Genomic DNA, 26248 nt, shown 5'->3' with positions numbered 1-26248 from the left:
GAGGTACCTGCCTATGTACTATTAGGTAAGCTGGCTACATCATGGCGAAGTACCTAAAGATAGGTACCCACGTGGTATGTGTCTGAATTTTAGTACGAAATGTCGGACTGTTTGGTAGACCGAGAGCCGAGACCGAGTTCCGCAGTAGATTCGTGAGTCAGTACCTAGGTACCTAAGTCTGTATTCGCGGTGTCGGCCATCACCGACAATGCTGATAAGGTTCAAAACGTTGTTTCGTGGACTCCCGATATAGGACATCGGCTGCATACGATCGGGATACCCCTTTGCGTCATCCACTCATCCACGCCAGCCATATTAAAAAAAGACCAACCCAACCCATCTTCATATCTTAACAAAGACCATCAATCATCTTTGTCCTATGGCTATTCATCGCTATCTCCCTACATCAATCACTCCACGACATCTCTTGCAAAGTCTTAAAGCAATTCATTCTATCCAAGCCCACACACCTACATCGGTCAAGACAAGAAGAGTAAAGATGTCGCCAATTATAGTAGAACCTCTAACACTTCCGAAAACCTCGGGTGTCAATTTCGGCGCCATCGTCCGCAATGCAAATATCAACAATCTCACTGGTAAGATCTGTACAATATATTATGTGATGGAACTGTCTGAATACACGTAGTGGGAGAATACCCGTAAAATCGGTAACCTCCTTTGGTAAGCTACTTGACTACCTCGTACTTGTCGGTAGTAGCTGACCATGGTATTAGATTCCGACTTTGGTATCATTCGCGATGCCCTCTTTGCCCACCAAATCCTCGTCTTCAAGGACCAAGGTGGCACCTCGCCCAAAGCCCAGTTTGAGTTAACGCAGAGGTTTGACCCTGCTGGCACTTCCTACGGCCACGGTAAGACAATTGACGCCAAGCGGAGTATCTTACACCCGGATCTCAAGACAATTCCCCACCAACCACAGGTGCAAGTTATTGGAAATGGTTTTGTACCGGAGTATGAGGGCTTAAAAAACATTAAACTTAAGCATCCCCATCACAAGACTTTCCATGCAACTACCATTCCGGCAGAAGAGGACCTTGACTTCACTCGCTTCTACCGATGGCATATTGATGCTGCTTTATATGGGCTTGCTCCTCCCATCGTGACCACCCTGTTCGCGGTCAAAGTTCCAAACGGCCGCCGCCAAGTTTGTCGCTATGATGATGGGACTGGTGACGAATTGGAAGTTCCGCTAGGCACTACCGCATTTGTGTCTGGTTACTCGATGTACGATCTCCTATCCGACGCTGATAAAGAATTTGCACGGACCACGCGGATTGAATACGCGCCCCACCCATACATTTGGATTAGTAGTGCGAAATCTCGTTCTGATGGATTGGGTATGATCTCTCAGGGATTAGAGGTCTCCTTTGAAGACTTACCGCCAATCCAGCAGGACATGATTCAGGTCCTCCCTCTCTGCTGGCGAAACCCTGTCACGGGGAAGCTCGCCCTTCAGGTACACCCATCTCCTGTTCGAAGACTTCACCTGGCGGACGGAACTACTATTGACGACCTCGCCGAAGTCCGCGAAATCATCCATCGGTTGCAACGTCCCGGAATCGGGCCCAAAATGGTCTACGCTCATGATTGGGAGGAAGGCGATTTTGTGTTGTTCCATAATCGTGGGTTGCTTCATTCTGTGGTTGGAGCCTTTGCAGAGGACGAGGTTCGATTGTTCCGACAATGTAATATTGCAGCAAGTCACTTCCCCGAAGGCCCTTAAGTAGGGCATCGATATGTACTATATGACCCGTATCGTTTTTTAAATTGTTATGATTAGGGGTCTTACTTTTATCGGTTACGAGCGACTTTTATATAGACTAATGGCATATGTTTCCTTTGAAAGATTGGCACGGCCCATACTATTTAGTTGTCCGTCATATGTCTGAACTAATTATCTATGACTGAACTTATATTTTGGATTATTCAATCATTGTCCCATTCACTAATTATTATATATTTCGATTGAACTAACCTTCTATCACAGACTCAATCCACGACCTGTTGTATGGATTGGTTAGAACAGTCCCGTCCTAATGATTATACCCTTCACGCTTTCAACATGGTACTGGCTCTCATATCTGATGTCTACCTAGCAGGTGTCTATCCGACCGTCAATAATTGCTCGTAGAATGCAGCAACATTATTGAAGTTATCGCGAAGATGGATTTCAAGAATCCAATGTCGCTTATTTCCATCTTTGCCGGGACTGCCCATAGATTGGTCGTTTCCCTTGGTAATGTATAAGACCGTCTTGTCACGGGGGATCCGTTCGTGGGGAAACTGCCCAACAAGGTGTCCAGCGAGCCAAGCGCCAAACTCCCAACCGGCATTGCGGGCTTCTTCGCAAGCAATGTCGTATAGTTGTTCGCCCGTCATATCTGGGTTCTTATGATACCGTGTCTTGACTGTGTTCCACACCGGCTCGAGCGAGTCACGTAATCGCTTCTTATTAGGATCATCTCCGAGCACAAAGGTACGTGCGAAGTCGGCTTCCCAAGCCTCAAAAACCGGCCCCAAGTCGACGTACACAATATCATCCTCCCCGATAACACGGTCAGGGGGGTTATCTTCAAATGGTCGTAAGGTGTTGGGACCACTTCGAACCACTCTCTTATGCCAATGAGTTCTAACACCATGACGCTCTGTGCCGAGCTTATGGATCTCATCGCTCAACGTCTTTTCGCTAACCCCGGGTCGAATCAGCATCTGCTCTATCTCTTCAAAGAGTTGTACAGCTTTGTTCTGCGCATCTTGAAGGTAAGCTGCTCGCTGTTGCTCCGCTTCGTTCATTATATCTAGTTGCCTCTCGTGAAAGTCGTGCTTAGTAAGCTTATTTGGAAGGTGAGAGGGGTTCGATAGAGGAGGAGTAAGCTTATGATACTCTTTATACAGAAGGATGTAGTATAGTTAGGTTGGCCTGGCCCTAGGAAGATACTGAGGGGTAGCTCCTTATGTAGCTTTATGTAGCTTTATACCCAGCTAGGCATCTCCTATCTCGCAAGGAACGATAAACTGATTACATAACATACACCGCTATAGGTCTCGCTTATTTCCTAGACCTTGAATATCCTACGGTATCATATACTATACTGGAAAAGTGCCTAGGTACTTATGTATTAGCAGTAAATGATGATAACCTGTTTCATGTCTGTAATCCTTGGGAGAGATTTAATGGGTCGGTTATTTTTAAAAGGGGGGATAGAGAGCATGAAAAATTCCAGGCTGGTGAGAAGCCCGGACGCCCCCAAGGTTACTCATATGGGCTTTTAAAGCGGCCAACTTTTATAACTTGCAGAGCGAGCATTGGTAGATGAGCACAGACAGCGATACTACCAAATCCCTCTATCGTGAAGTAGCTTATAAGAGTAGTCTATGTCTAGATATCTTACCATTCCTCTATGCCGTGTTTTTTTTTCAGTATGCCAACATGATTATTACTCTGATAAGAACCCCGGAAATAGATACTGGACCTTTTTTAGGGCTTCGGGATTCCGGCCTTCAGGCTTGGTGCAAAACATAACGGCGCCCTTGCTGGCACCCTCCCAATGCTTGGCAGTAACCAAGTCACTGTTTTCATTTTTGCACAATTCATCCAGAACAGCGCCTACTAGCCGACGGGCGTTCTTGCTGTTACTCTCCATATAGTGCATGACCATAGATACGTCAACATCTTCTGTCGTGTGCCAGCAATCATAATCAGTGGCCATGCAAATAACCTGCAATGCTATCTCGGCTTCTCTAGCCAGCTTGGCTTCCGGCAACAACGACATGCTAATCACGGAACCGCCCCAAGAACGGTAGAGGTTCGACTCGGCGCGGGTCGAGAATTGAGGTCCCTCTAGTTTACCGAGTATGATTAGTATATAAACCACGGGCTTACGAATTGGTAGCTCCAACTCTTCTAAGGAACGATGAGGGAAAGAAGCAAAAGGGGGATAAGTGACATCTAGTTTAGCAACCTACCCATACAGATGGCAGTTCCGGTTCCATGTAATACCACACCGTCACCCTGCATGGACTTTGCGCACTGGCGCACAACCTGGGCAATCTTGTCATCGTAGGGGTCACCGAAGGATACGTGGCCGACAAGACCGCCCTCAAAGAAGGTAGATGGTCGGACACCCTTGGTGCGGTCAATTACTTGGTCGGGTACGACGAAGTCCATGGGTTTGATCTCTTCGCGTAGGGAGCCTACGGCGGAGAAGGCGACGATGGAACGCACACCGATGTGACGTAGAGCGGCGATATTGGCACGGGCGGGAATTTCGTGAGGGGCATATTGGTGATGGGCACCGTGACGGGATAGAAAGGCGACAGGAACACCACCGTGCTCGAGGATAAGTATGGGAGCTGAGGGATATCCCCAAGGTGTCAAAGGGTTGACGCGGGCAATGGGTGTGTAGCCTTCGATCTTGTAAAGTCCAGTACCACCTATTACGGCGATATGAACAGGACCTGTAGGCAAGTAGGAAATTATCGTATTAGTTAGTAATCTCTCTGGATGAAGCTATCGCGAGAAGGGAGAAAGATGGTGTGATGGCGGGGTAATTCGGGTAACACTCACGATCGAAGGTTTCGGGGAGGTCGGACATTGTCGTGTAGATTCGTTGACGTGTATTGAGAAATTGATATGAGTTGATACCCGTTTGTAGATAGAACTACTTCTCCCTTTTCCGCGTCGTTGTCGTGAGAAATTATGTCTCTTTGGTTGTTGTCGCGGTGACGGATTTATAATTTATGTACTCGAATAGAAATTTTATGATAAGGGATCGTCGATAAGTATAAAATGCCCCTCCCCCTCTTTTTACCTCATACCTACATAGGTCCCTCCAGGGCTATCTAGCTGCAGCCTAGGTACATACGTTGGTGGGTACCTGCCCATATAAGGTACCCATACCGGAGTGGACCTGAGATTAGTGGTTATTTCAAGGATTTTGCCCTGCAGGTGGGGCTCGAAGTGCCTTAAACACCTGTAATAGTCACCGAATAAGCTTGGAGCTGGAGCTTATTACAGAACCCTTTTTCGTCTTGTGAACATATCCCACTCCTCTTTTCTCTACATCGTACACACACTGAGTAGGTGTTGTCATTGACCCATTATCAAGACATCTCAGATTTACTCTGTATCTCGAATGTGTGCCTAGGTAGATATGATATCTACTTGCCTCCTTTTATTATATATTTCAATTCAATAGCTTCAATTGCTACTATTTCCAACTGATTAGCATCAACTTGCTTAGATTACAAACCACTTCGTGTCTATACTTAGATGCTCCATTAAGTCTACAAGACATGACGCTTGTCTACCTTGAATCAAATTGCTCTCTCGACTTACATGATAATGTGACTTCATTTTTATAGGAACCGAGCCCAATACATGCTAAGGTCACCACGAGATGATCATCGTGCACGAATTGCCGGGACAAGATAACAGTCACTATGTCGGCTAATCACACCGACTAATAATATCGCACCCGCGCCCGCTCCCATCTTGTATCGGTTCCATTTAGGGAAATTGTCGGTTAAGTGACGATATCACCGCTCCATGCCAACCTCACCCTGTTCGTCATAGCGTTATGATGTTATGATGTTATCCCCTACGGCCGGGAGAAGTCCTTAGGGAGGGGGTTTAGTCATGGGCACGATCTATTCAGGAGCTTCAACAGCTCCTATGTTGGCCGTTGCTGTTTTACCTCCTTCACCGTTTGAGCGCCCTCATCCTTTCCTCTAGGACGTGGAAGATCGCGTCGACTTACGTCTTCCACGATGTATTTCGACATCCTGCCAAGTGTGTGTTTCGTACTAGCAATCTCACGGCTCGTTGTTGCTCAGACGATTATTGTAAATGGTCAAGTCCTCGGTTAGTTAGATCGCAATTTTCTCATGCCCCAAATATAGAGAAAATCACTTCTCAACGGACTAACTGACCTAATACTTCCTTAATCCTCAAAGCTGCTAACGAGTCCACCGTCACTCCCGCCTTCGTGACTGTTAATGCCTCGGCCTCTAATGCGACAGCCGATCTCTTCCCTGGGGAAACCCGCCAGCTTACCGATGTTGTCCTAGCGAATCTTACCGATCTTGGCCTAACAAATATCGTGCTGTTTGGTTTCGCGGACCCATCAACAGCCGCTAATGAGTCCATAATCGGGCCATGTAAGACTTTCCCTGGGGAATTTGTCGTATTTCCAGGCGATATCACCAATAGGGTCTTTAACCTCCTCTTGGGCGGCAGCCTCATCCAAACCAAACCGTTGGCCTCGCCATGCTATAGCGACTATGGAAATCAGGATAAAGCTAAATGCGATGAGATCACCTCTCACTGGTCAGATGACCCTTATATTCAGTGAGTAAACCTACCTAGTCCTAATACAACTGGGGTTCGAGGACCGTGGCTGAAACTCGATCAAGCACGAACGACCCGACCTCTATTAACGCGATCCTTTTTGAGGGGACATCGTGTGTGCCCCATACGGTGAACCCATTTGCGCTTAACTGTACCATCGGGGCATATCCGAAAATGTCGGTTAACGTAACCACCGTATCTCAAATCCAATTAGCTATAAATATAGCACGCAATTTGAATTTACGATTGGTTATCAAGAATACAGGCCATGACTATGGCGCGAAAAGTACGGGAGCAGGCGCAGTTTCCCTGTGGACTCATAATATGAAAGATATCAAGTACTACGAAAACTACGAGGAAGGGTCGTACAAAGGTCCAGCGTTTAAGATGGGAGCCGGGGTTCAAGTATTTGAGGCATATGAAGCTGCACATAAGCAGAACCTCACAATCGTTGGCGCGGAGGGCAAGGTGAGGTCGCACCTTGTTACTACGCTTATCCGTAACGTGATGAGATACTAACGTGGATATATACAGACAGTTGGGCTTACGGGGGGTTATATCCTAGGCGGTGGCCATTCTCCTTTATCCAGTCTATATGGTTTAGCTGCGGACCAGGTCGGTTTACTCACATAAATTTGCTACAATGGCAAATGCTAAAACTCGAAATAGGTCCTGTCTATGGAGATTGTATTGGCTGATGGCCGCTTCGTTACTGCCAGTGAGACGTCCAACCCCGACCTATTTTGGGCTCTTCGAGGTGGAGGTGGATCGACTTATGGAGTTGTGACGTCCATGGTAATCAGGGCATTCCCCGAGATCCCAGTCACGACGATGAGCTTCAGCCTATCTTCAGGGGAGCAAGTATCGATCGAACAATTCTGGGATGCCGTACATGCCTATTTTGAAGGCTTTATTAATTACACCGATGCCGGCAACTACGGCCATTTTGTTCTTAATGCAACGAGTGGTAACTACGTCTGGGATATGGCACCTTGGTTCGCCCCGAACATGTCTAAATCTGAATTCCAAGCGCTTACCGACCCCTTTCTCCAGAAAGTGAAGGGTATCGGTATCGACCTGAAGCCAATCTACCAGGAGTATACCAATTTCTATGACGCATGGGATAAGTCTTTCCCCTTGGAATTATGGGGCTCTAATCTTGCGCGGTACGGCAGCCGGCTTTTCCCGCGAGAAAATTGGGAGAATTCGACAAAGCTCTCCTCCACCTTCGAGGCTATCCGCTATGTCGTGCAAGGCGGCGGAGTAGTGTCCGCTTACAATCTTGCCGCTGCACCGAAGTCGGGTTATCCAGACAATGCTATCAACCCGGCTTGGCGGGAGACAGTCCTTCACGCGAGTAAGTATCGCTAAAACGTGGTCTTTTCCCATCTCACAAATCGCAAATTGCCCTATGGTTCGACAATGAATTACGCTAACCACCGTTATTATAGTCGATATCGTCTCATGGTCCCAGGATATGTACACCGAGCTCATCACGATCTGGAGCAACGTATTAACATCGGACTGGGGAGCGATGTGGCGTTCCGTCTCGCCAACCTCGGGATCCTACCTTTCGGAGTCGGATTACATCCAGCCAGACTTTCAGTATACCTTCTGGGGTAATAAGTACGATAGGTTATATAAGTTGAAGAAGAAGTTAGATCCCTGGTCTGTATTTTATGCGCAGAACGCTGTTGGATCGGAAGATTGGGAGATGTCGGATTATATCTTTGGAAACTTGCCTTCGCAGAACAGTCGCTTGTGTCTCAAGGGTACCAATCCCTCACAACAGAGTCATACCGAGGAAATTGATTCATAGTTTTGGATAGTATGTACGGGGAATTACCGTCGAATGCTCATTGCTCAACTTGATATGATACACCCGCTCTATACGCATACGTATAATAATTCTGTTATAATCTACCTAGGTGCTCTATTGACTCTCATGCGATAGACGTTATCTATCCAACAGGAGATGTCCTCGATTCGAGTACCTAGGTAGGTAGGGGAAAGGTCACTGCAACACATCATCGTTGTAAAGGAGTATGCATAAAAGCAATAATACAATTATTAAGATTAAGTGCTTATCGAGATCCCTGCCCCGCTACTAGGTACCTAGGTATCTACCGCCACTAGAAACCTTACAACCTTGCAAGCTTGAAAATGAACATTTATTTCTATTTCACTTCGAAGCCTAATCGTAACATCTTCATCTCCTAGTAACTAACAAATAAACAACACTGATATTCGTAATAAGGCCTGAAACCCTGATCGTACCTGGATCATATTGAGGAACAAATATTTGTCTAGGTATCATTTACAACCGCTCACGACCGCCTAGGCCGTCCCAAATATTTCCCACCGAAGAGCGAAGAGCCTGCCGTTTGGTGGGGCATAACTGATATGCGTCCGAGTTGTTTGATGCTTGTGAAAGCTTCGGTACTCGGCTCCTCCTCGAAGCAAAATAAAATCTAGTTATCATGGCATCGTCTCCTTCGAGGTCAACCAACCAGGTAGATCCTGATGCAGATAAGATGTGGAAAAACGACTCTATCGAGGAGCGTATCTTCTCGGCAGCTCTCATATGCCTCGAGGGTCACTACAACCAGTCTCCTGTTATGGGGTCTCAATCTATCTCCAAAATCACCAGTATTATTTCGAAAACGCTAGAGAAGACACATACCTTCAAAGACGTTAGGTAGGTATTACTAATAACGAAGACTACCTAGACACCCTCATCTTGCCAAGGCCTTACTAACACGCTGCTATCAGGGAGATATTATCGAGGAACGTGCGCGTTTGGATATGGTTACGTCGAGCTGTGTGTGCAGCCATATGCGACCTGAACGAGAAATCCCTCGGCGTACGATCCAAGCCTTTCGTGCAAACTAAATTCCTTGATATCACTACCCCAGAGGTTACCGCCTTGATTATTAAGAATTATACGCCTCTAAAAGAAGCCTTACAGATGTTAAACAAGCTTATGCACATTGCTCGTAATCTTCTAGTCACAACCGATCCCGAGGTACCCCAAGATCTATCGGCGGCTATCCACTTCGACCACGAGGTTTATGAGTCAATATGCCTCTGTGTTAATGTCACTAGCAAAGGAATCGACGGCGAGATGCCGGAAGATGAGGCTTCCAGGGCCAAACTAAATGAGATAACCGAACTCTGTAAGTCTTGTATTTTCCTAGTCTGCGACATCAGCTTGTCTAATAATAAATAACTAGGTAAGAAGGTTCTCGTGACGTCTCTACAACAGGCCCATAACTGGATAGCTAAGAACGATCGAAACAAGATGTTGTTTTGGTTTAAAGTATTAATTGAGTCGCCGGACGCCGATAGCAACCCGGGCCCGGAAGATCGCCATGAGTCAGTTCTAGATTACCCAGCTCCTAGAAGTATTCATCTCCGGGACGAAATATCGAATTGGCTCAAGAGATCATCGCGCATGTGTGACGCCGCCGCTAGCATCTGCAAGGAATATCTCGACGCGCAAAATACCGAAAAGAAGGAACAATGGTTGCCTTATGATGGGAGCCTTCTCGCCTGGAATTACACTCCACCAGAAACATGGGCTTGGCAACCCGACATTTACGACGATGCCGCCGAGGTGGTCTCAACGTGGAATCCCGAGGCCAATGATAAGTTCGAGCAGGACAAAGTATATGGTCGCGTATCGCATGAGCTCGACAAGTGGTGGTATGGTGCACGTATCCCCAATTCTAACGACTGGAGCCTGACTATGTACTCGACTGTCGAATCCGTACCCCGACGTATTAAGGAATGCGAGGAAAATCTCATGCAACGCTATGCCGGGGCAGACCACCAGGAGGAGCCCAGTGAGGTACTTGAGCACTCAGGAGATGACGGACAAAATAACGAGTGGCAAGACCAAGCGCCATCAGCGTCGCAAAATTTCGCTCCTGAGTACGACGAGTACGAGGAAGAAGCGGATGATGATGAGTCATATGGCGAAGGACCAATGACTGGACTTCTTACTGAGGTACCAAATATCCTAGATCCCAAGCAGATTGAAGCTCTTCATATGATAGTTAAGTCATGTATATTGGATTCGGCTGGGTCTGGCTCGACTAGATTTGGCGAGAACCTGCAACAAACCCGGTGTCGCATCTTCCTCGCTACAGATTGTGGGAGGAACCTTTTGCGTGAAATGCTTGTTTTCATCGCCGTGTGGGAAAAAGACGAACAATCTCTCATATTTCAAATCAGCAGCCAGATTGTGCAGGCAATCCACGAGAATTCGCTTATCCCGTATGCATGGATGGCCCTCCGGAGTCCAAAAGATATAATATCTCCGGCGCAAACAGTTTTACTGCGCCTTATTACCTACCTGTTTCGCACGGCTCTCTTCCCGCCGAAAGACTACAACCCCTTCCCAGATCCTAAAACACAGGATGTAGAAAAAATACTCTCGAACGAAGATGTCCGCCTCGGCAAGATGCTCAACTACTTATATGGTTTATTCCGGAGCCGTATTGTTCCGGAGTGCGTGGCATTGATGCAGATACAAGGCGAAGTCCGCAAGGGCCGGTTAGACCCCTCGGAGTTTCCCGTCGATAACTGGGATCTGGAGCGGGCAAAGGATGGCTTAGTACAATACCTTGATTTCCTTTATACCGTTGCTGACATTTACACTCTCCGTCAGCATCTTATTGACTACGAAGCCGTATATGAACTTCTTAAGCTGCTCGAGGGCCTGGATATCGGCGTAGAAAAGGCACCTTTTCCAGGCACACGACGAAACGAACCTTCTACAACTACTTCCACCACAACCTCAATCCCCCAAGCCTCATCATCTAATAATGCGCCCCCGCCACCGCCTCCCCCACCTCCCATTTCCGACCCGCCACACGAGTTCCCCTGGTCCGGTATCAAAGGCCAGGTCCTATCTATCCTTGCTGCTCTACTGCAGCCACCACCTGGTCAATCCTCGCCTGGCAACCCAACGGTGCAGCTTCAAATCTTACAGCACAACGGAATCGTTGCACTGCTTAATTGTTGTTTATATGACGACAACAATCGCTTCTGTCGCGAGCGCACACAACTCTGTCTGAAATGGTTAATGGACGGTTGCCCGGACGCCTCAGCGTTTTTGCAGAACTTAGTGAGCGCCAACCAGGGGCAACCGGCGACGCGTCCACCGGCGGGCAGTGCCAGTGTAACGCAAAGCGTCCGAATCGACGGTGTACCTGGTGAGGTTCGAGTTCAAGTGCGCAGCTCAAGCGCGCCCGTTGGAGAGGTCGGTGAGGTAGTGGGGGACACGACCGCTGTGGGTGCGAACCTGAGGAGCAGATTAGAACAGAACCAAAGTCAGCGCGATGAGCTCGTCAACGACCTCCTCGCACTGACGGTAGTGGACGAGTCGGGTAAGATGACTATCGCGCCCGATGGAAACGAAACAGAGGATGACGATTTCATGTAGTGGCCCGGAGGGTTTGAAGAGGGTCTACACTAGATGACTAGGTATGTACGACGGTGGTTTGTGGCGGTACGAAGTTCGTGAATATGCATTTCATGTCCTACGGGTTGCATCGGATAGGCGTAAAAAACGGTGTGCATTAGGTAGATATAGGTAACAGGTATTAAGAGGCGTTATTTGTTACTTTTGTTACTTTTGTTACTGAATATTATTACCTCGATGTCTGCATTTGCGGTGGAGATTGATAGGAAGGATATTGTCTTGAATCCCGGCGAGTAAGCTATCATGAATGACACCTCACCTAATAGGTGATAACTTGGATAATCATTTGAAGGTGGAAAATACCTCTATTTCTTCGATCCCGTTATCTTTTATCTCTATACCCCGGTATCTATCTAGCGGTAAATTGAAAGCCAGTATAGCACTGTACGGATATTCCAATCCCTAAATCCCCGAGGGCAACTTACACGATCTTGAACAAATGTTCAAATAATTCGCCATCGCGAGCAACCAAACCTATGAGTATCTCGCTTGTGAGGGTCTCTAACACGTCAGGATCCCCAGTATTCAGCCTCCTCTTTATGAATTCATCCATCCCGTTTTCTTTTTGGACATTGATCATTTTATCTATTCTTGAAAATCGAGAGTGAAGATCCTCATTGTTGGGATTGCCTTGCGCCATATCTTGAGCATTAGAAGCGCCTTTGGAATTGGTTTTCAATTGACTATAGCATTTGAGCTTCTCTTCGAATTTGGTTTGCGCGACTCCTGATACGTCCTCCGACGGTGTATTGCATTGGGAAGAAGCGTCGGCATATCGATAGTACCTACTCGTAGCATTCCTATTATCGATGTTTAACTTATCAAGTGTTCTACCAGAACCTCTCGAGATGTCGCTGACTTCAGTCCCTTGACTATGGTCTATGTCTCCTGTGTTGGCCTGGCTCTTAGCATTTGGCGCACCATGGTTCAGACTGACCGTCGCTGTGTTATCATATGGGTCTAATTTCCTGGTACTATCCGCTTGCTCGCGCTTCTTTGATGTTAGTAGATCCTCGTTGAGTCCATCTTCACTGTCTGAACTCTGTGTTGTATTATCGTCGAATTCTCCGAGAAATGTGGTGGGTCGGTCTTCTGTAGTGGGCGTTTTCATGTGATTAGTTTTGTTTGACTGTGGCTCTTGAACTTTGGGATTGGCTAATAATGATGATTTAGAAGTCTCGGAAGTAACAGCCTGAGATTGGCCCCGAAACACGTTGATTTTGATCCTCTTAGAGGAATTAGGTCCTAAAGTAGTATTCTCATTCACTCGCTTTTGACCCCCTATTGGTATATCTACACCGTGATCGAAGGGGGATATGGTTGAACTTAATTCTTCTAGATTATTCTTGTTAGGCAGCTTCGTTCTGGAACCGCGTTTGGCAACTCGGCGTGTAGAATTTGACGATTTCACTGGTAGTGCCGAATTGTCAAGCACAACACTATCTGTTGTTGGGAGATCGGTTTCGGTCTCTTGAGCTTCTCTGTATTGTGAGAGTGTGCTTGAACGAGTTGAAACTGAATAGTGAAAGTCATCTAACATTGACGAAGAGGCTGGTCTTGGAGGATGAGTATAATTGCTACTATTTTCACGATTGACAAGTTGGTTGGGGCGATTAGGAACTGAATAGGGTCTATCTGATGATAGTTGTAGTGAAGGAATGGGCATGGGATGTTGGTCGGTACTGTTCATAGCAGCACGTTGCATTCGTAGGGGAACAGCACGAGGGCCGCCCGACAATGAAGCATGCTCTTGGGGCCATCTTTGGCGTGGAAGATAGCCGTAAGCAGCTGGAAGTGCTACTAAGGGCTGCGAATATCCGAACCGTGGTCCATATAGACTAGGGGGTGGAGATGATGATGACGGTGGTGCTTGAGTTGGCGTTATAAGTCTGCGATAAGTTGTTGGCTGCATTATGTGAGGCTTTCATATCTAGCGCTATATAGTTATTCATTGGCTTAAGGAAGATGACGGAGTGGAGGGAACATATAGAAAAGGATTTGATAAAAGATATATATTTGATATATCTATTAAGGTGTTTTGTGTGTGTGTATCTATTCGTTGATGAAGATGTAAAAAAGAAGGGAAGAAAATTGTGTGAAGAGAAGGGAAGGTAGTGTGTTAACGTTGGCTGTTACTTACAAGTAACAATGTTACACAGCCTACAAGATGTTACTTCTCCACATGCGTGAGGGAAGTAGGTACCTTCTTGTGTTGCACAAAGCTTATTCAGATAATGCTTAATAGGTCGGAGCTGGAGCTGCTAAGTTGTACTAAGATCAAAATAGGATTAGCGTTAATGAGCACAGACCATTTTTCACATCTTTTCTGGTTCGACACGACTCGGAACTCCATCCATTTCATTTTCGCGATCCTACCCCTACCGCTACCCGCCTACCTACTAAAATAATTTACTAAGCTTGCGACCAATTCTGTCGCGCGTCAACCTGCGCATCGCCGAATCCCAGCCGCGCATTTTTGTCGCATTCACCTCAATCACAAAATTAATCATATACCTAAACCCGGCGAATGTGCCACTGAATGGTCCTTACCTAGGTAAACCCTTCCCAATTTCCCTCTCGCCGTTTGCCTCGCCAAGGCCACGCAACACCATAATTAACCAGTTAATCCACCTGCCATTGAACGACCAAGTGAGCAAGCAACGGAATAAGTAAACGAAGCTTGTGACCGATGATTTCACTCACTCGTTAAATCGCCGATTTGCCTACCATTCCTCCTACGAATCTAGGTACCGCGAAACACTCTGATAAACCCATTGGGCTAACCGCCCTATCGAATCAAGATGGCCCCGAATCGTGGCGCCGGCAAGGAGGAGGTTTATGTCCACGGGATCGACCGAACCCCCGAGTATGAAGAATTTATCCGAAAGCTTACCGCTTTTCATGAGAAACGCGGCACATCGCTCGAGCCCGAACCAAGACTCCCCACTATGTACGGCCATGTGAACGTTGACCTTTTCAAGCTCTATAAAGAGGTCATCGCAAGAGGAGGCTATGATGAGCTGAATAAAGTTCAGAAGGCTTGGGGCGCTCTAGCGGCGGACTTAGGCATGCATCAGAACGATAGCAAGGGAATAGGGCAGCTTTCATTCCAGCTGAAGCAGGACTTCTACCGATACCTGGCTGCCTACTGGGTACAAGACCATTACGGCAGGGACCCTCCGCCCAAAGAGATCCTAGAGCACCAATCCTGTGCCAGCAAGTTTGGACCCGTATTGACCCGCACTGTCGAGAACTTCAAGGCTTCTGCCGGTCGCTCTGGAGTAGAGACACCTACTCGAGATGAGCGTCAGGGAGAAGGCACTCCAGTCTCGGGAAACAGAGCTTCCGGTCGTCTTCGTGAAGCTCCTGCCCAAAGAGTTCCTTTTCAGCCTGAGACCGGCCCGAGTCGCCAGCCTCGACAAGCTTCTTCTCAACATGCGACCCCTACGGCTAACACCAATACATCTCATAATCCCAACACCCCGCATACCCAGCGTCCCAATCATCACCTTCCTCAACACCATAGTTCTAATAACCCTCTACACCTAATCCAGGCTCATCAAGCAGCTGTCGTCCGCGGCGCCTCGAGCGCCTTTACTCCTACGAACCCAGAAACCTCGTCACGTCTAGCCGAGGTGTTTGAGCCCCGTGCTCCTATAACCGTCCCTCTTCGTCCCGTAAGCACCCCGGGAAGCAACCCCGAATTCGCCAAGCGACAACGTCAGGCACGTTTGGCTGCGGGCTTGCCGGATGCCGAGCAGCCTGTTCGTCAATTTATCCCGGGCGTGAGTTTCGAAGGACCCAATATTTATATGCGTTGCCTTCAAGCCCTCCGCTCGGGGATCCCCGCGGAACAGTCATTTGCGCTTAACCATCTCGTTAAGATATCATTTGAACGAGGCGATAAGTACAAGTTTGAATCCTTCCTAGGATTGGCTGAAGGCCTAATCGAGAAGGCCCTTGAGATTAGTAGTCTCTTCTACCACATTAGATGGGAGGTTGCTTATTTCGTTGATCCAGACAACTCTGATATTGCCGTTCTCGATGGGTTCAATGGAACGAGTGATATCCTGGAACGAATCGCGAAACTCAAGCCGAAGTCAGTTCTTGACTATATGCAATCGGCAGAGTTTAGCGATCGTCTATTACGAATTACTGAGGCTGTTCTAACCATCCGTAATATGGTCATGTTGGTGGAGAACGCCATCTTCATGGCAGACATGAATTCCCTGAAAGATCTGTTGTGCATCATCCTTCACCTCCCGAATCTCGAGATGCTCGTTGAGATCAAGCACTTTGCTCTGGACACTGCCGAGCAGCTTACCCCATGGCTCGTCTTAGACTCCAACGATCCGCTGTATCGAACACTATTGTCTCAGCTGAACTCAACGGACCGAGGCACGATTCTAACATCTCTTCGCGCTATCAGCCGGATCTCCATGAACTTAGAAGCAACAAATCAGATGCAGAACGTCCCCACTGTTGTCCTTCAGAACATCATGAATTGGCTTTTACTCAACGACGAGGAACTCATGGATGCTTGCTTGGACTTCCTTTACCAATATACGGCTGTAGTAGCCAACGTCGAGTCCCTACTGAAGGCCGTTAACATGGAGCATGTAGTTCCACATCTCGTGAGACTCTTGGCCCACGGTGCCAAGCGAGTTAGAGAGGACAGAGTCCTGGAACCCGAACGTAAGGCCCCGGCTTCCGAAGAGGTAGCACCATTGCCGCCTGATCTTCAGGAGACACTGACAGGCACGGATGAACCTCACCGATGCTATCAGTGGCTTAAAAGCCTTTTCGAAGAGGACTCCGAATCTCATATCACGCAAATTGCTATTTGGCAAGCGTATCAAAGCTCGTTTGGTGCTTTGGCTGGTGCGGCCGGCGCCCCGAGGAACGTGCTTAGCGCAGCGGACTTTATAAGAAATGTTAGTTCCGTCTTTGCTAACGCAAGAGCTCAAATCATCAGGCGCCAGCACCTCGATCAGGCAGATCTTTTCATAATAGAAGGCATTCGGGCAAGGCCAGTACCGGTACAGCCTGACACGAAGCAGGAATACTCTGCGTGCCAGTGGGCGGTAACCAAAGGCCCATACCTTAAGAAGTGTAATCGCTTCTTCCTCGGAGGGGACAAAATGTGGCATCACGTCTTAACGGCTCATCTCGGCGTTACTTTGGGCGAAAATGGTAAATTCGAGGACAAAGATGTAAACGCGTCTTGCGACTGGCAGGACTGCACGAAGTATCCGAATCCTACTCAAACGAAACTATCAGAATTTGCAAGCCATCTCAAGACACACCTTCTCCCTGTCAGACGACCAATAAAGGCCTATATCACTCCAGCGAAGACTATGAGCCTCGCTTGGGAACAGACCATCTCTACAAGAGATGAGCGGAACCCCAAGCTTGAGCAGGCGGCTGGGATTCCGTTGAGCGCTGTGCTGGTTTTACGTAACATTGCACGCAACGTAGTTAAGACGGAGTCAGAGGAGCAACTACTTAAGCAACATGAGATGGGAGGCGAGGGCGGCGGATGGAACGAGAAGCTTTTCCGCCCTGTCATGGCACGCTTGTACGAGGTCATGACGGAGAATAAGGCTTTGGTAGGTTATTTTCTTGTACACCTCAAAAGCAAAAAATATTACTCTGCTATATCCCTTCCTCATACTATTTTTTATTTTATTAACAAATCTCTAGGCCGACTACATCACGTCACTCCTACAGTTGGTACAAGGTGACTAGGAGAATAAAGTCGATGTTAGGGTAATTGATCGGTTCGATATGGAAATCGACATCTTTTTCGCGGGCAGGAATAATACCCAGGCGTTCTGAATTCGGATGGTCGGAAAGAAGCAAAGGCGGTTTACGTAGCTAGGTAGCACAGGTTTCTGATTTCTTGCTTTGAGAACCGCAAAATCAAGGTTGGGAACTGGTACATAGCACCCAGTGATGCAGATCTATGTCTTAGGTAATAATCAATATTGCCCTTGTCTGTTAAATTTTGTTGCGATTGTGAGCATTAAGCTGCATTTTTATAAAAATTAAATGGTTACAGAAACTAGGGCATTTCGTATAGGTTCATAAGATAGGTAGAATTAAATATCGTATCAATTTTTATTTATGCCTGTTTGCCCGATTTTATGAGTGTTCTACAGATAATTCAGTCAAATCCACAGGGTCCTTTTATAGCCTCATTCGGACTACCACATATCAGCAGCACAATAACTCGCTAGGGTGGCTTGCCGAGACCTCTAATCTCGCCTTCCAGCCTGCCCTTCACGTACGGCCTGGAGGATGAGCTCTTTAGCCTTCTCACATCCCTCTTTGGAGCCCAGGATCTCAATGGCTTCATCTCTAGCTTGGTCACGTGGAACGTTGATTTTACATCCACTCTGCTTTCGAATCGAGTTGACCTTAGAGCCGCCCTGCCCAATGACATGTCGATATGTTGACGGGTCTGGCAAAACGAGGTAGCCGGTAGTATTGTTTTTCTGGGCTTGCTCTAGTGCCGCTGTAATAACCTTCTTTGCCTTTTCGATATTTTCCGGGTTGCCTCTTAGTACCCACGGAATGTCACCGTCCTCAGAGGAGGCGTTATCAACAATAGACCAACTATGCGCATCTAAGGAGGACTCAGCGTCGTCCGTTATCAAAGGCAGCGAACCTGTGTTAGTTCTCGTAGACGAGGGCTTGGGCTTCGGTGGTACAGAGTGGCCAGCATGATCTACAGTAATCTTTTGTTCGCTTCTAAGCCTTCTGAAGAATTGACCATTCTCCGAGATAGCGTGGTGATACTTCCGCGGGACCTGGATTGTCTCGCCTTGTTGCTCTTTAATTGTCGATAACAAATGTTCCTTCGCTTTTTCAACAGCAGCAGGCTGGCCGACTACTTTCACACCAGTTAACCCGCTCCCTTGCCGCGGAATGTCGATAGAGACATTGAATTGAGATTCGAGCTGGCGTTTTGCCTCGCCACCTCGCCCAATAAGCGACCGATGTTTCTCGACGGGCACCTCAACAGTCTCCGCGACCTGGCTCTCGCGGTCCGATACAAGGCTCTGAATGCTAGCAATGATCTTGTCGACAACGTCCTGCCGCCCTTCGATTCTGATTGAATTTCCATCTGCATCTTGCTTGGGGAACTGAATGGTTCGAGCCTGGAGGCGCCTGTCTTCTGGCCCTCCGGCTTTAATGACGATATCGCGAAGTGTAGAGCCTTTTAAAAATTAGTTCATCAACCATAAAATTCTCAAAGGGGCATACGTACCACCAGGACCAATCAAATTCTTATGCCACTTCCTATCAATTTCTAGTGTCTTCGTGACGGTCTCATCGAAAACTGCTTTCTTCTCTTCGATAATCTTCTTGGCGGCCGCAACCTGCGCTTTAGTACCTTTGATTTGAATCTCCACCAACGCGTCTTCAGCTTCGTTGCGGTCGTTGGGGATATCAATCTTAGCACCTGTAGTCTGGCGAAGCTCATCCATACCGGCACCGCCAGAACCAATTAGCGATGGAAGTTGTTTTTGTTGCACAGTTACGGTGGTAATAAATGAATTTTCTTTCAGGTATTGGTAGAGAGAGAAGATCTCGTCACGGGCTTCGTCTGCACCTTTCTTCGGACCTCTGATCGTGACCTCATCAGGGGCTTGCTGTCGCCGAGGCTTTCCAGCTTCGCTGGCTGCATCCGCAACGGAATCATCATCCTTTCCAGGCTTTGCGGATTTCGGAAAGTTGATATGGACAGCGTAGCGATTTTGTAGGCGAAGAATCTGACTACCCTGTGCTCCAATCAATTCTCGGTGGTACTTAGGTTCGATCTTCAGGGTGTGAGTTGTTTCGTCCGCCCACTGTCGAGCAAGGGATTGGATATGGGACCTTGCTCGCTCAGCCTTGGCTTTTGGACCTTTCAGCTCGACCTCTCCATTCTGGACCTGAATATCCACGTCAAACTTCTCACGTAGTTCGTTGATATGGCTGCCACCCTTCCCAATAAGATGGTTGGCAAACTTCTGTGGGAAGTCGAATTTAAGTGAATTATCGCGCTCCTTTTCGTCTTTCTTCTCCTGCTCGACAAAGTCTGCCGCTTTTTTCGAGAGGGACTCGACGTTGGAAGAGGGGCCTCGCATTGTGACCGTAGTGCCTTTCACGCTGACTCTAACAGGGATATCACCGGCTGCGCGAGTCGTCACATCCTGCTCCTTCTTAATGAACCTTCGGAGCTTATCCTGGAATCTAGGATAAAAAATACAGATTAGTATCATACGTAAATATTGGATAACCGTACTGAAAAACGTACTTGAGTGGTACTTCAAGAGTCTCCGTGATGATCTGTTCCTGTTTGTTAATGAGTTCTAGGATGTGTTTTCGAGCCTCGGATAATCTTCGCCGGAATTGTTCTAGATCTGAACCAGTCGGAACCTTCTGGGGAACTTGATACGTCTCTTCGGGAGCGGCTTCACCCTCATAGACTAGAAGCACCGGGAGGTCACCTTCCGATCCGTCCGGCACGATCAAATTGACACCAAAGTCATTCTGAACCCTAGGCCCAATATCACTCCTGAGGAACGAGTGAAAGAAGGAATCGACCGGAACCGTTGCCAATCGAGAGGGAGGGTGGCTGTTTATGATGGAGCTCATTTCTTTTTGGGCCTTAAGAGCATTTTTGCCCTCTCTGGCGTACAACTCCCACGGACTGACTATACCCTCTGAATAAGGGGTGTTGATGTGGATTTGGTAGAGCTTCTCCAAGCGTTCGATCTCCTTCCTCTGGCGGAGGTAACGTGAGATATCCCGCGAATAGATCGGAGCACCTCCCACAGCATGGCTGTGGTGTTTCGCAACGTCAAAAACGGAGGTGTGCACTTGTGTTGCGAGATCCATAGCCTTTTCGAGTCCAACGTTCACATCATCAGCTCGGCCGATAACTGTAACGGTATCAATGCCGGGCGTGTTGGGCAAAACAACAACGCAATTGGTGTCGGCAAAGAAGTCCTCGGTAGGAATGCCCCGATCGCCAATAATAAACTGATGAGTGCCTTGGCGGATCTCAACCTGATCGAGCAGTAATTGGTTTTGAAGCTCCTGGACCTGGCGTTCGATCGCAGCTCGCGCGGCCTGAACCGCAGCACGGTCACCAGCAAGTTGAATATAGTTGTCATTAGTAGGTGCCGCGAATGTCGGTCTCTGTCCTGCCACTGGTACTTGTGGAACCGAGGAGGACCATGGCTGATGAGGTGGCACCCGGATTTGGATTCCGTGCTCGGATTCCAGTGCCGAGGTGAGCTTATTATTCGGACCAGCAATGAACGGATAGAACTCGGCCGGGATAGATTTCAGTTTCGTACTAACATTCGCAGATCGTTCCCCAACTATCTTGTTGATAGCGTCGCGAGCTAGGGCTGCCGAGAGGGCATTACCCTCGACAAAGACATCAATCGTGGCATCCTCGTCGTCTTCCAAGTTAGCTGCGCTTTCGTCGGGCTTTGGCAACTGAATTTTGGCGCCAGACTTCTCCTGGATAGACTTAATCGTAGATCCCTGCTTGCCAATGATATGTGCCCTGGCGGATAATGGGATCGGGACTGTTACAGAGGTCTTGAAGGAAAATAAAGTCAGCTAATATCCCACCAAAAAAGGAAGAAATGGCAAATGCGTACCTTAATCCCGATCTGTTGGACCAACTCTCGAAGAGCCTGCTGGGCCTTGTCCTGAGGCCCAGTGGCTTCAAACTTGAGATGACCGCTGGGCGCTGGAGCCAGGCTGATAACAGCACGAGACTTGCGATTAATATCCTTCACGATATCCTGAATTGGGCGCTTGAGCTGATTGCGAGGCAAAACATACCGAGACTCCAAAAGGAGTGTCTCGACATTACGACCAGGTATCGATACAGGTGGTGGTACTCCAGTGGGAGTAGAGACCCCTGAAGCCGGGGTAGAGGTGCGAGGAGTACCATTAGCTGACCATGAGGATCCATTAGCCTTGCCATTCGCCCTCGCGCCACCCCAGATGGGAGATATATTAGACTTAGAAGCAGCTGTTGTTTTGGGGACACCAAGCTCTGGGAAGGCTTCATGCGATTGGGTATCGAGGCGACCCGAGTCTTGGGCGGGCTGCTTTCCAGCAGCTTTAGCGGAAGGGGTCTGCGCCCACGAAGACTTCTCGGGGGTATCGGCGGTGGGAGACGATTTCAACTCTTCGTCAGGCACATCCTCGACGGTGACATGGAGAGGATTCTCAGCATGCTTTTGGAGGAGTCTTGCCGCTGCGGAATTTTCCACATTGTTGATCTCGGAAGCCATTTTCGATCGCTGATAGATGGTGAACGAATTCGACGGAGGCGAGGAGGCACGTGAAGAAGGATACTCGTTACCGAATACACAGATATTGAAGAGCTGATTATGGCATGTAAGTTATAGAAGACAAATAAATAGGCTATGCAGAGGAATTATGAAGAGCAAGATATACCGGGAAAGTAAGAAGAGACGGACACTTACTACCTAGGCAAAGTCTATGAAGCTCAATGGCAATAACAAGAGGAATGTTGTCTAGAAACAAGTAGCGGCAAGGCCAATTGGGGGTAGAATCACACGTAGATAGTAGTACCGAGACAGTAGACGACGAGGAGATGGAGAGTTGGATGGGCCAGAGAAAACTAGAACATGATGCAGGCAAGGAAAGATGGGAAATATTAATATTTTATATGTTGACGGTGTATATATCTAATAGGGACGAAAAGAAGAGTAGTTTGCTGTAGGCTTGTTGCGAGGAATCCACCGAATGACCTGAATCACGAAAGATTCGTCAAGACGCGGAATGGGAATGGAAATGGTGAAGTAGTTTGGGGTGTATGTAGGTGATGATGCTATGCACAAGACGTAAAAAAGGGTGAGGTGGAAGTTTACTGGACGAAAGTGCTTAGCCAACAATTCGACTTTTCCATTTTTATTGATCCGAAGCGAAGCGATGCCAGGTGGAAGGCTCAAACCTCCGAACCTTTCTTGACTGCATGTACGCCTGCATGTAGGTACTGTCACGCTTAACTTTGTACTGCAAAGTACATCTGTAGGGATTGAAGAAAAAGACAGAAAAAAAAAAAAAAGAAGGGTCACCAAGCTAAGCTAAATGCTAATCCCCGCTAATACGCCCCACTTTCCCATACTACTGTTCCCCCAATCCATGGATAATTTCAGCCTTGAACCCAATCGTGGCGTCCCCAATAGATCATTTCTATGCGGGATGGGGTTATTCGGATTTTTAAAGCTCCAGGCTTATTGGCAGGAGATCCGTATTATGTAATTTACCTACATACATAAGTAGAAACGCCACCTACCTACCTAGGTCATAGCACCTGACCTCAGCGCTATAAATTCCCAATTGCGCTGATAACGTTCGTTCCCTTACATCATATATGCACATGTGCCTATGTACAATGCCTAGATACTCAAGTGTAACTGCTTCCAGACATAATTAATATTCAACGTTCCCAAGGCAAATAGGTATTCATACGAATGCGTATCACCAACTGATAACGCTACAGTATAATCGGCTACGTACCCAATCGGCACCTGATGCCACGATACGAGTAAATGATACGTGCATACATCTGTACGCTCTATCTTTTATACAAGTAGATTTACCCGCCAGTGGCACCATCATGACATGACCGTCGACAGAACATATACTTAGTTATAGTATACGAAGATGAGCTGTATAATGTCGTTCGACTCGTTCGATATTAAAGGCTAGCCGATGGGCAATCGGTTTCAATTCCAACAAGGCTGTGTACTCTCACATCAACTCACTTCTAGGTTATTGGTAAGGCACTGGAAACACTGAGCTGTCATGCATGTGATCTATGTGTGCGTATGTGTTTCTAGGCCAATGAAAAACTCTGACGAATAACCCAAGTATGTAGCCTACCGGCTACGCGTGTCCTTATATTGGTGCTTCAATATTTGGAACGGGAGGCGCAGTCCTTATAACAATCGCGTTTATAATGAGTAGTAAAATGCGTTGGCTAGCAAGTACTTATATGAATGCATCAACCTGAAAACGAAGTCTTGAATCGAATTACATTATTAGATTGGTATATACCCAGGTACATATGCAGCCAATCAAGTCTGATTCAAGATGGCTCATTCATCAAGTACTGGGTAAGAGGCTCTGGATTGAAGGGGGGGATACAATCTAAGCGTTAAAATGTGACCTCCGGCGTAGGGTATGTCCAATAAGCATCCAGGTGCTCTTCCGACATTCTACCCGGAATGTGCTTCTTTGAAGATTTCCCGGGACGTCCCCAGCTATGTTTTTCGGATTCTATGGTTTCGCAGAAACACAACTACCAAAGTATTATCTTAACTGGAAGAAGGGGGGGGAAAGATACCTACCTAGGTATAGGTTATGCGCTGAGGGCCTCGAGACTTCCACGGAAACGAACAACTACTGGTCACCTAGTAGACCGTGATACTGCAGCGGATCTGGTAGATGAGGGGTGACGAGAAACATATACGTGATTAATGCCTCCAAAGGAATATTTGAGACTCGCTAACGCTACTGAAACTCTTCGACACCAAATATCCACTCACTTTTTTCTTTTCTTTTTTTTTCGTTTTTCTTTCTTTTCTTTCTCTGTTTTTTCCCCTCTTAGAGAAACGGTGCTAGCCCATTAACCTCAATAACGATACCAGGTTCGGCAGTCCGGACTTTCTACCCTGATCGGAACATCACCACGGCGGGTCTTGAAGAGTTCAATAGTAACATTTGAAAGATGGTCGTAATACAACGGCCGTCTAACCTTACGTGATGTGTATGGGTGGGTGAGTGTGTGTATGTCCAGTGACACGCCTCGGATCTTCCCTTAGGAAAGTGCATACGTAATGCCACGAGAGTAACAATATAACAATGAAGGACAAGCCTTATCCTCACAAGGTCGGAGAACTGGGATAAAACAAACAAGAACAAAGATAGAAAAAAGGAGACTAACATGATACCACGATATTCGAACCAGCCGCCAACTTAAAATGGTTACCCGTCAAGATATAGTTCTATGCGGACGGGGTAACTTTAGGAAGGTACTACATATGTATTATGCCAAGCCTAACCCAGTTGCTGGCTGCTGGTTGCTTTCTTCAACGGGCCGGCCTTTTAGCTGCCTTTTAGCTGCTCTTTAGCTGCAGAGGAGGCCCGCATGATAAACCCGCATACGACAGGTTAGACTTTAGGTAACCTGGCAGCCTGGTAGCTTCTATTCAAGCATGCGGCATGAAGCATGATATACAAAAGACTAGGCGATTATTAGTATTGATCAACCAACCGAGTTATTCTAAATGTGTAAACTAACCAAATAGCCGCAAATCGCAAATCAAGCTGCGAACGGTCTTATTTGCGACACACTCCTACTGTATTCTTAGGTGAATATATGGGTATGTGGCTTGGGTAGAGGGCAGTGCGAAGCGTGCAGCTCAAAGATACATATGTACATATTCGGGAATGATGTTGTAACGCAAATAATACAGTAATTTCATTGATGGTATAATTTGTATTTTTAGTATTCACTTCTCTGCCAATTTGTACTTCACACAGTATGTATTTCTACACTGACAAGGTGCTTGTCGAGTATGTACTTAGGTACATAAGCCAAACGACCCCTCCTCTCCTTCCATTACATGATGTAGTCTTTGTATGTAAGTACATATATATACCTACACGTAGGTAGGTACATCCTACATATCTGCCACTAACTTTACTTGACGGCACCTTCCACCGGGTTTGAAGAAGAGACACCTCACCCCGATTGAATGTGGAAGAGCGAATGACCAATGACCAATGACCAATGATGTAGGAGGGGGAGAAGGCACGTCCTCAATTACATACAATCAACTCATTCGACTCACTTATTCTGTAGTGGAGAAAACCTTTCCCTTTTTTCTCTTTTCTTCCCTCGCTCTAGCCTCAAAATTCATTTCGATTGCTTCTTTAAACACATACATACAACAATCAATACGCACGCACCCCTTAGCCGCCGACCTTATCCGTTAGTGGAATAATAAACGTGTTATCACAAACCCGAAGTAGTAAAAGAAGGAGAGATAGGTTACATACCTAGGTACATGCATACATAATAAAAACAGGTAGGTAGGGGACCTAAAAGATAATAATAACATACGTACATTTGGGGACTGAAATATCAAGTACACTGAATAGCTAGGCGTTAAAAAGGGAAGACGAGAAGGGGAAGAGAAGAAAAAATAAAATAAAATAAAATAATTAGGAAAAAAAAGGGAAAGCGCCTAGGTACATGCAAGCTTTTTGCGGGGGGGGGGGGGGGGGGGGGGGGGGGGGGGGGCGGGGGGGGGGGGGGGGGGGGGGGGGGGGGCTGC

General features: G+C 47.3%; 9 protein-coding genes across 9 annotated transcripts; 4 read left to right on the top strand and 5 right to left on the bottom strand.

Moving 5' to 3' along the window:
- Positions 1-304: 304 nt before the first annotated feature.
- Positions 305-1867, top strand: F4822DRAFT_408425 (Clavaminate synthase-like protein). The gene has a single exon (XM_051458569.1). The coding sequence runs from the start codon at positions 725-727 to the stop codon at positions 1742-1744; it is 1020 nt and encodes a 339-aa protein (XP_051313807.1). The 5' UTR covers positions 305-724; the 3' UTR covers positions 1745-1867.
- On the bottom strand, positions 1868-3092 carry F4822DRAFT_408424 (Creatinase/aminopeptidase). The gene has a single exon (XM_051458568.1). It carries the CDS (start codon positions 2812-2814, stop codon positions 2125-2127), a length of 690 nt encoding a protein of 229 aa, XP_051313806.1. The 5' UTR covers positions 2815-3092; the 3' UTR covers positions 1868-2124.
- A 16-nt stretch (positions 3093-3108) lies between these two features.
- Positions 3109-4761, bottom strand: F4822DRAFT_408422 (phosphorylase family protein). The gene is made up of 3 exons (XM_051458567.1): positions 4589-4761; positions 3988-4479; positions 3109-3862 (listed from the first exon to the last, which is right to left on the bottom strand). The coding sequence occupies exons 1-3, from the start codon at positions 4614-4616 to the stop codon at positions 3459-3461; spliced, it is 924 nt and encodes a 307-aa protein (XP_051313805.1). The 5' UTR covers positions 4617-4761; the 3' UTR covers positions 3109-3458.
- Positions 4762-5051: 290 nt separating this feature from the next.
- Positions 5052-8461, top strand: F4822DRAFT_408417 (FAD-binding domain-containing protein). The gene is made up of 6 exons (XM_051458566.1): positions 5052-5884; positions 5977-6370; positions 6436-6838; positions 6905-6985; positions 7040-7727; positions 7822-8461. The coding sequence occupies exons 1-6, from the start codon at positions 5791-5793 to the stop codon at positions 8187-8189; spliced, it is 2028 nt and encodes a 675-aa protein (XP_051313804.1). The 5' UTR covers positions 5052-5790; the 3' UTR covers positions 8190-8461.
- A 389-nt stretch (positions 8462-8850) lies between these two features.
- On the top strand, positions 8851-12272 carry F4822DRAFT_444498 (uncharacterized protein; the record flags this gene model as incomplete). The annotated part of the gene is made up of 3 exons (XM_051463249.1): positions 8851-9068; positions 9143-9546; positions 9604-12272. The coding sequence occupies 3 exons, from the start codon at positions 8851-8853 to the stop codon at positions 11817-11819; spliced, it is 2838 nt and encodes a 945-aa protein (XP_051313803.1). The 3' UTR covers positions 11820-12272.
- F4822DRAFT_300560 (uncharacterized protein) lies at positions 12050-13951 on the bottom strand. The gene has a single exon (XM_051455164.1). The coding sequence runs from the start codon at positions 13768-13770 to the stop codon at positions 12280-12282; it is 1491 nt and encodes a 496-aa protein (XP_051313802.1). The 5' UTR covers positions 13771-13951; the 3' UTR covers positions 12050-12279.
- Positions 13952-14659: 708 nt separating this feature from the next.
- On the top strand, positions 14660-17606 carry F4822DRAFT_437783 (uncharacterized protein; the record flags this gene model as incomplete). Its single annotated transcript, XM_051462443.1, has 2 exons — positions 14660-17467; positions 17562-17606. The coding sequence occupies 2 exons, from the start codon at positions 14660-14662 to the stop codon at positions 17604-17606; spliced, it is 2853 nt and encodes a 950-aa protein (XP_051313801.1).
- A 252-nt stretch (positions 17607-17858) lies between these two features.
- F4822DRAFT_300536 (putative RNA binding effector protein Scp160) lies at positions 17859-22429 on the bottom strand. The gene is made up of 5 exons (XM_051455163.1): positions 22364-22429; positions 21524-22261; positions 20164-21461; positions 19132-20099; positions 17859-19080 (listed from the first exon to the last, which is right to left on the bottom strand). The coding sequence occupies exons 2-5, from the start codon at positions 22166-22168 to the stop codon at positions 18116-18118; spliced, it is 3876 nt and encodes a 1291-aa protein (XP_051313800.1). The 5' UTR covers positions 22169-22261; positions 22364-22429; the 3' UTR covers positions 17859-18115.
- A 1455-nt stretch (positions 22430-23884) lies between these two features.
- On the bottom strand, positions 23885-24907 carry F4822DRAFT_408408 (uncharacterized protein). Its single transcript, XM_051458565.1, has one exon. It carries the CDS (start codon positions 24852-24854, stop codon positions 24576-24578), a length of 279 nt encoding a protein of 92 aa, XP_051313799.1. The 5' UTR covers positions 24855-24907; the 3' UTR covers positions 23885-24575.
- Positions 24908-26248: the final 1341 nt, after the last annotated feature.

Source organism: Hypoxylon trugodes (assembly GCF_022578975.1).
Source record: "Hypoxylon trugodes strain CBS 135444 unplaced genomic scaffold F4822scaffold_6, whole genome shotgun sequence".
NCBI lineage: Eukaryota > Fungi > Ascomycota > Sordariomycetes > Xylariales > Hypoxylaceae > Hypoxylon > Hypoxylon trugodes.
This window is presented reverse-complemented; position numbering and strand designations above follow the sequence as displayed.